Source organism: Amblyomma americanum, chromosome 1 (genome assembly GCF_052857255.1).
Source record: "Amblyomma americanum isolate KBUSLIRL-KWMA chromosome 1, ASM5285725v1, whole genome shotgun sequence".
Lineage (NCBI taxonomy): Eukaryota > Metazoa > Arthropoda > Arachnida > Ixodida > Ixodidae > Amblyomma > Amblyomma americanum.
In genome coordinates, this window is record NC_135497.1 from 200461708 (window position 1) to 200471216 (window position 9509).

A 9509-nucleotide genomic window follows, 5' to 3' on the forward strand; every position below is an offset into this window, starting at 1 on the left:
CCATGGAACAAACTCAAAGTATCGTTGACTTTTGTCACTGTCCTTCCAGTCGTCATCACTACAACATATGTTCATCGACTAATATCTATCTAAAACGTACAGGGTATCTGAGCCATCACTGTCGCGGCTACTGTCGTGCCGCAGCTCACACACCACCAACAACAACAACAACAACAACAACAAATGGACTTGTCTCCGTTCATGAGGAAGAATCCTCCGGTGTTGCGTTCCCGCGTGCTTTTCTTTTTTATTAACTGAGTGCAGGTGAATAGCCACCCGATTCTTGGCCGATCCCCCAGTGTGGGTATATGCCATCTTTTGATAGGCTAACAACAACAACAACTTGTCTCCGTCTGAACAATCACAGTCACCCTTGGCGGAGATATACAGGCCTCTCCATTAGAGCAGTGAAAGCAAGTGTGGGTTGATGGAAAACGAAGAGCGTGGTGTGAGAAGGACGTAGGATGGCGTAAGTTGTCCTGAAAAGGCCTTTTCCGTTTAAGAGAACGCGCTTTGGTGAACGAATTGAGTCTTGTTTTCTTTTTCCCTGCTGTCAAGCTTTTGCACGCTGCACAAGCTGCCTCGATATTTTCTGACGAAACAGACATCCTTTGGCTTATGGACTCGCAACAGCATGCGGTACGCATTATGTGTCAAGAGAAACGCAACACTTCTCCAGTGGATGAGTTTTAATATATTTTATATGGCAGAGAGAAAATGGCGCAAATGTCCTATGTCGCGAAGTCGCGACAGACCAGAGATGAACGCATAATTCGCCAAAAATGATCGTTTGGTTTCGATGAAGGCGATTTTCAAGTGCCCGAGAAGTGTAAACCATTATTTATGAATCACATTTCTCCCTATTCTTCCTGCAACAGTTCTCACAAAATGAGGGACGACGAGTCGTTTAACGCTGGACGGAAGTCGCACATTTGCGGCACAGTTTCCTCGCAGTGACGCCAAACATTTTTGATCAGCAGGAGCTGGCTTCTGGGAACATACCGACATCAATATTTGCATATGCAAGCTCCATGTCTAAAAGAGTAAAAGGCGTGCGACCGGCATGTAGCGAATTCGCGACATTACTTACAAATATGCAGTGACCTACAAAACATCTAGAGAAATAAGCTAAGCCCTAAATTTCTGAGCAGTCATTTACAATCTACAAAGAAATGTCGTCTTGCAACATGTGTAGAGACGCCGGGTTGTATAAACTACAGCCACTCTTCTCGCGCACTGCCGCATTTACGCGCACCATTTTCTTTTGGCTTCACCCTGTATGTGCGGCGCAAGATGTTTAGCTTTTAATAAGCACTGAACTCTGAAGAATTCGTGCGCAATATGTTCTTTCATCATTTGTATTTTTAACCCCTGAGCAAAGACCTGTCTTATACGAGCTCATCGGTGACTGCGTAGAACAAAAGCTTCACTCAAGCTGCTGTGTTGACTGCCATTTGCCAGCCTATAGCCTACCTATAGATATCCTCCATAGAAACGATACCTCCTTCTGCTTTGGTTTCTTCAGATAACGTTTTTCTGAGGGGCCAATAGCTCCCGCCATCTTGAACAACAGGATGTCAGAGGCGGAGCGCCGGGGATTCTTCCATACAAAGCGTAAATTCATGTTCATTTGAAATCGCGAGTACAATTTAGCGAGTACATTTTGAAACACTGGAACCTTTGAACAGTAGTCTGCAACGCTATTTCTTGCGCCATGTTAAATCTGCACGGCGAACAACAGCGGATGCTTATTTTATTATAGCGTAGCGCGGCAGATGGCGGTTCCCCGCGAGCTGGTGTGAAATGGCGACGGAAAGGGAGAACGGCGCAGCTCCGGTGCTCTGTCGGACCATGCTGCGTTTTGTTTAAAAAACGACAGACGCGTACGGACACTCCGCCCAAGCTGCAGGGCTGGCTTGCCGCAAATCAGGAGAGCTTAGCTCACCGTTTCGCCGGTGGCGGTCCTGGTGGCGGGCGGAGCGGCGAGCTCCCCGTTTCCTAGGCTCCCGTTGAGCGCGGCCGCCCGCCGCAGCTCCTTGCTGGCCTCGGCGATGCGGCCCTGGGACAGCAGCCACCGCGGCGACTCCGGCAGGAACCTGCGCGCGCCCGTACGCCCGATCCACCCCCTTGAAGACTCTTTGGAGGAGAGGGCCTTCTTCGAATGTCGCATTGCCGTGAAAGTGTCAAAAGTGCAGCGCCCGTATGCGGCATACAGTAGAACTGTAGTTAAATGACAGAAGATGTGCTGCGGGCAGCAAATTTCCAGAATGCAGATTTTGCTCGTTTCTTTTTTTATGTTTTCCAAGCATCACCTCTTCTACAAAAGCATAACGACTGTTGCAAGTTGACTGCTTCTTTAGAAACGAGTACTAGCGGTTGGCGCAATGTATGCAAATGGCATGGCGAGTATAAACACAAAGCTTGGGGGCGCAAACTACATTAGTTCGACGCCGCCAGGGAAACGGTGGCCAAAAACTACAATAGTAACTGCGCATGTGTCATGCCCATTTTATTAGCTATTTCACTAAGACGGGCGAAAAAACACTGCGGATCGGGGTCCTATTACACAGAAATTGATACTGGCAGATATTTATTGGAAGTGTCGACTCATGAAAGAGGTCGATTAAATGTGGACATGCCCTTTTAGTGATTGCCACTTAGGGACTTCACAATTGCCTTTGTATTATGGTGCCTTCCGAGCCAAATTCGTGCTCAGAAGAGTGGCTTAATAATGCACTGCGTGTTTTCATTGCATACTAGCTGTCAGTTGCCATAAAAGGTAAACATGATTCCACAATCTTGCAGAGCGGTGAGGAGAAGCATGTAAATATAAACGTTTTAGATCATTTATCACCCAGCCTGTTTTTTTTCCCCGGACATAATTCTCTGTTGTTGTTGTTTTTTTTAAGTCTATAACCCTATATTACGTATTTAAATTCATTTTATTTTCCATTTATTTTTTATTTCGAAAAGTAATCGTTGCACGGACGCCTTGGGATACCGAAATGTGCACGTGATACAGGATTTTTTTCTGGCCGCCTGGTATTGGCGCCGCTGCATTTGAAAGCCTCGCGTTTGGATTGTTCGAGGCCTCCTGAAAGGTGTATAAACCTCCCTTAGGAGGAGCACACAGTGTTTACCAAGCGGTAACTGAAATGTGGTCGCTTATTGAGTTTATTAACTCGATTCAGTGCCCTGGTTATGGGGATGTCGAGTGTATGTTAGCACAAAATTCTTGGAATTCTGTTCTTGCTCTCAGGTAAAAACAGAAATGGCTTGAGAGAGTTGGTTGATTAATCGTGACATAGTGCCTTTGATGTCTAGCAAAGGTTAAGAACAAAAACAAATAACACGCTGCTGATGGATTTTCCTCAGCCTCGACCACTCACCACCAGTTGAGGACCAACGGCAGGCTGAGCAGCGACACTGTCAGCTGCAGCATGAACCAGCGGCGCACGAACCACGCCGTCGCCACGAGGCCTAGCTGGCCGCAGATCCAGCCCGCGCCGTACGTGGCGCCGAACAGCAGCCGGTAGCGCGACGGCACCGTCTCCACAACTGCACGCGCCGCAAACGGACACCGTCCAGCGACGTGAGAGGCGCGCTTCTTCGGCACAGCACCGCCGAAGGCCGGGCGATATACGAGAAGCAAGCAAGGGGCCCTGCTTTCGTAGAATGCATCTTGAAACCGCGCAAAAAAGACAAGGGACGAGGAAGAAACTAACAGGACAGAGCGCGCTCTGTCCTGTTAGTTTCTTCCTCGTCCCTTGTCTTTTTTGCGCGGTTTCAAGATGCATTCTACTAATAGTCACCAACTATCCCGTCTCTCTCTATTGCACTGCTTTCACTGGCATATACTGTGCGTCGCTCACTGCTACTGGACACATGCAGTGCACATGCAGCGCACATGCCGTTCGGCAAGGGTGCACAGCTGAGGCTTTTTTCTTTCAGCTGATTGACACTTATGGAGGGTATCCCTCTTATTCGAATCAGTGGCTGTCTTGAGTCGTCGCGAATCGAAAGGCTATGCAGTGTGCATGGGCGCCACTTCAAGGCCGCGAGTCTCGAAAACCTGTTTGCGTTGGGCTTGAATTGGGGCGGCCATTTTGGCTGAGAAGCGTGCACGCGAAAGTATTGGGTGAAGAAAGAGTTTATAAATGTTCATCTAAAGCACCAATTCGAAACCTAGCAACACCTCTGTGCTTGGTCTTTGGGCTGCAGAATAAAAAAAAAATGGAATTCTGCCTTCCGCAAGGCTAGGCGCGTGTAACCACGCATCTGAACCGCAACGGCAGCTTTTCCGCCACCCTGAACTATGAGGGCTGGGCATCGGATTATTTGCTCTGCCTCACAATTTGTTGGCACCAAAGTGGAAGTTGCAGGTGGAGCCAGCAAATCAGGGGACGAATTCACAAAACGTTTTACTTGTATAAGAAGCATTAATCGACTGGCTCGCTCTCGTGACTTAAGAAATCCCGGAAGCCTGGCGTACAATACCAAAAATGGCGGTGAATGTAACGTCGTTTTATGGGGTAGCTTACAACATGCACCACCTGATTTTCTGGCGCCAGATGAAGCGTTCACTTCGGTGTCAGCACACTGCGACGCAAAGCGCCGGCGCCCGACCATCGGCTGGTTAGAGAAGCGAGGAACAGTGCTGGCTTCCGAAGCATCGCGCCCGATACTTTTGTGCGCTGGAGTCTTCATCGGAAAAGGAGCAAAACAGTCGCCACCAGCGTCACCAACACAGCGAAGACTCCCAGTGTGCGCCCTCCTCAGTTGGTTAGTCTGAGGAGCCGCATTTTACGGGATTCGAAGAGACAGCGACGCTGTGAGTGACTCTGCGCGCATGTGTTTTCGAGAGTGACTTCTTTCATGAAAGTTGGTTCAGAAGCTTCAGATCAAAAGTGGCCAACACACTAATGACGTCCAAGACAAGATGCTGCCGCGGGTCAGCAGCCGCAGGTTCCTGACGAAAACTGGCACTTCCACGAGGCCTTTGTTTGCGTGCTGCTAGTGCTTCTGTAAAGCCTTCACCAGCGCAGTGAGTATAGGATAAGGGGCAGAACATTGGTGCAGACTGAGTATAGTCGCATTACTGAGATCGCAGTCGTCGCAATAGGTGCTTTAAAAACCATCGATGGCTCGTGTAAGCCCGTTAAGTTTGCGTGCTGCTAGTGCTTCTGTAAAACCTTCACCAGCGCAGTGAGTATAGGATAAGGGGCAGAACATTGGTGCAGACTGAGTATAGTCGCATTACTGAGATCGCAGTCGTCGCAATAGGTGCTTTAAAAACCATCGATGGCTCGTGTAAGCCCGTTAAGTTTGCGTGCTGCTAGTGCTTCTGTAAAGCTTTTTCCAGCGCAGTGAGTATAGGATAAGGGGCAGAACATTTGTGTAGACTGAGTATAGTCGCATTACTGAGATCGCAGTCGTCGCAATAGGTGCTTTAAAAACCATCGATGGCTCGTGTAAGCCCGTTAAGTTTGCGTGCTGCTAGTGCTTCTGTAAAGCTTTTTCCAGCGCAGTGAGTATAGGATAAGGGGCAGAACATTTGTGTAGACTGAGTATAGTCGCATTACTGAGATCGCAGTCGTCGCAATAGGTGCTTTAAAAACCATCGATGGCTCGTGTAAGCCCGTTAAGTTTGCGTGCTGCTAGTGCTTCTGTAAAGCTTTTTCCAGCGCAGTGAGTATAGGATAAGGGGCAGAACATTGGTGCAGACTGAGTATAGTCGCATTACTGAGATCGCAGTCGTCGCAATAGGTGCTTTAAAAACCATCGATGGCTCGTGTAAGCCCGTTAAGTTTGCGTGCTGCTAGTGCTTCTGTAAAGCTTTTTCCAGCGCAGTGAGTATAGGATAAGGGGCAGAACATTGGTGCAGACTGAGTATAGTCGCATTACTGAGATCGCAGTCGTCGCAATAGGTGCTTTAAAAACCATCGATGGCTCGTGTAAGCCCGTTAAGTTTGCGTGCTGCTAGTGCTTCTGTAAAGCTTTTTCCAGCGCAGTGAGTATAGGATAAGGGGCAGAACATTGGTGCAGACTGAGTATAGTCGCATTACTGAGATCGCAGTCGTCGCAATAGGTGCTTTAAAAACCATCGATGGCTCGTGTAAGCCCGTTAAGTTTGCGTGCTGCTAGTGCTTCTGTAAAGCTTTTTCCAGCGCAGTGAGTATAGGATAAGGGGCAGAACATTGGTGCAGACTGAGTATAGTCGCATTACTGAGATCGCAGTCGTCGCAATAGGTGCTTTAAAAACCATCGATGGCTCGTGTAAGCCCGTTAAGTTTGCGTGCTGCTAGTGCTTCTGTAAAGCTTTTTCCAGCGCAGTGAGTATAGGATAAGGGGCAGAACATTGGTGCAGACTGAGTATAGTCGCATTACTGAGATCGCAGTCGTCGCAATAGGTGCTTTAAAAACCATCGATGGCTCGTGTAAGCCCGTTAAGTTTGCGTGCTGCTAGTGCTTCTGTAAAGCTTTTTCCAGCGCAGTGAGTATAGGATAAGGGGCAGAACATTGGTGCAGACTGAGTATAGTCGCATTACTGAGATCGCAGTCGTCGCAATAGGTGCTTTAAAAACCATCGATGGCTCGTGTAAGCCCGTTAAGTTTGCGTGCTGCTAGTGCTTCTGTAAAGCTTTTTCCAGCGCAGTGAGTATAGGATAAGGGGCAGAACATTTGTGTAGACTGAGTATAGCATTACTGAGATCGCAGTCGTCGCCATAGGTGCTTTAAAAAGCATCGATGGCTCGTGGAAGCCCGTTAAGTTCCTTTGGGGAGGTGAGGTATCTCTTTATTAGCCATGGCTATACCGGAATCGTGTTATACATGTTTTAATTGATCACAGTATGCGCATGGGAAATAAGTAACAGCTTTTGATTTTATCTTAACTGCTATGGACGTCTGAGCTTTCGCGACTTTTTTTTTCTGCTTCCCTACACCCCGAAAGAAGTACTTCATATTCAGGAAAAGTGTCTAGCTGGTACTTATGCTTACAATTAGTTGCTCATTATTTTTCAAATCAAGTGTCATGCATAGAGAGAACTCGACCTACAGTAGTATTCTCTTTCCTGCAGCCGATGCGCAGACGAAGCGAAAATTTTACCTTGTGTTCCTGCACGAAATCGAGAGAAGCGGACTGACCGAAATCCTCATTACGAGCGCCACAAGACAACTGCTAAAACATACCTGCTCTAAACTAAATAATGTTAATCTTAGTTTATGGGGTTTAACGTCCCAAAACGACTAAGGCTATGAGGAACGCCGTAGCTCGGGATAATTTCGTCCACCTAGGGTTTTTTAACGTGCGCTGACATCGCACAGTGCACGGGTCTCTAGCATTTCGCCTCCATCGAAATGCGGCCGCCATGGCCGGGATCGAACCCGCGTCCTTCCGGTCAGCAGCCGAGCAACATAACCACTGCGCCACCGCCGCGGCCGAATTAAGTAAAGCTTAAACGTGCTCAAAGTATGTGCTGATACGTCAGCGCGGGAGTAATTTAGCATGGACCGTGTTGGCGGCTTTAACAAATTCCACGCCAGATTGCCCGCATGACATTTCTGTCTGCAGGTTTATTGTAAAATAAGTCATCATTATCATCAGCCTAACTACGACCACTGCAGGACAAAGGCCCCTCCCATATCTCTTCATTAGCCTTCTCCTTGAAATACATATAACTAAATGCATAATTATACATCTATACATAAATACATTGAAAAGGAAGACTTGTAGCTGAATAAAAAACTGTGGTCTTAATACTGTCTACAATTATAATCAAAGTTTGTTCATTTTCTTCACCTCCTAATGCGCCTAATTTCCCCGCACGCTACAGAGTAATCAAAGCTCCTCAAGATACGTTCGATGTTCCCAGCCAATTCCGATTAAAGGTAGAGCGGACGTCCTTGTAGGCCCGTGGCTGAAGTCACGTCCAACGAATGCCGGTCATGCGGCTTGTTGCTACGCGTATACATGGAGCTCAGCCGTCGACTTTGGAGGAGCTTCAAAGAGAAGTTCGCCCATTCTTACATCTCAGCACTCCCACAAATGAAACAGATCGGCGCCTTAATACGCCCGGTTGCGCGCAGCAAGCACCCCTGTCACTCGCACCAGTTTGCATGCAAGCGACGGCGGCAGGCGACGCGACCCAGCAGAGATACGCATTTGCTCGATGCCTTCGCTTCGCGCTCTCGTCCCGTAATTTACCACCTCGATCTGCTCGTAATTTAAGCAGCCGGCTATCACTATTTAGCATTTGCGCTGTCTGCGCTTCTGCACCTACCTCTGAAGCGACGGTATATGTGCTGGTGACCGAGCGCTTGTGCCCGGCACAACACGCATCTCACCATGCAGAACAATCCATAAGAAATAAATGTTATGCTAGCTCTTATTTACCGCCAAGCAAAGCAAATATTCACCTGAATTTTTAGATTCCACCTCACAGTCATGGGAAAAGACATATCGGATCTATTTGAGGCCTACGCTGGTATAGCGGCGATGAACAGGCTGGCGAGCACGCTGAGGCGAAGACAATTAAGCTCCATCGCAATGTACTTGGGGAACGACCAGAAAGCCAGACACGAGAACAATACGCTTCCAAGCAAACAGGGACATTGTTAGGGCAATTTGGAAAAGACTAGGCAGCTGTCCAGTCCGCCGCTGTGTCCTCTCGCGAAAGTTCGTGTACATGGAGTTTAAACCCCAGCGAGTTCGAAATTAGCGCCACTCGCGAGCAAAGATATGCGTTTATGTGCCTCATATGTTTGCATGGAAATAGCCAGGACTAATTTTGCAGTTTGCACGCTGCAACCAAAGACGTACGTCTTTGGTTGCCGGGTACGTGTGCCGTACCCGGCAGCTCGCGCGCTCATCGCGAATAAAACCAGTGACATGTACGAGGAATCCGCGATAAGAAATGCACACGATTATGTTATGAGGTAATGAAACTTTCGCAGCGCTTCGGCACACAGTAGAACAGGACATGCGTTGCCATGGAAATATGGGAATAATTTTGCAGTTCGCACTGTGCAGCGAAACGAAGTGCGGCAAAGGGTGCAACCGGAATAGTACACGGTGTTCGTCATGCGCGTAGACTATTGCTGCGCTCTCGAAGTACCCGCGCCGAAATCCATTCGCCTCATTCCGTGCAGTGATAGTAAATGTTCTTGAGCCACCTTAGTGTATAACTATCCTCGTAGATGGTAAACTAAAGGAGCTCAACGAGAATAAAATCGCGCGGACCGCCTAGCGAGCATCAAATGCATGGCCGGACTTTAAAAAGCACGTTGGTCAGATCCGCCCGACAAACTCGGGGAAAAAAATGTACCGGTTCCGACCGAGGCGCCTTTATTAGCCACAGCCTTGGAATCCGCCCGTCGTCTTCGAAAAAGAAAGTGTACAGAGTCCGTCGGACGTAGGTGCTGTACCTTTAGCCACAGCCTTGAGTAATTACAAAATCAGCATTAAGTTAAACTTAATGTACGATCTGTACTTATCTTGACACCGGGTA

At 48.1% G+C, this 9509-nt stretch overlaps 1 protein-coding gene across 3 annotated transcripts in view; it reads right to left on the bottom strand.

The window, feature by feature from the left end:
• The window catches only part of LOC144114493 (organic cation transporter protein-like), an 88390-nt gene that overhangs the window by 14927 nt on the left and 63954 nt on the right, over positions 1 to 9509 (bottom strand). For all 3 annotated transcript variants that reach the window (XM_077648275.1, XM_077648276.1, XM_077648277.1), the window contains exons 5-6: positions 3390 to 3558; positions 1946 to 2096 (exon numbers count right to left, since the gene is read on the bottom strand). In XM_077648275.1, coding sequence (XP_077504401.1) covers positions 1946 to 2096; positions 3390 to 3558 — 320 coding nt within the window. The remainder of the gene's footprint in view (positions 1 to 1945; positions 2097 to 3389; positions 3559 to 9509) is intronic.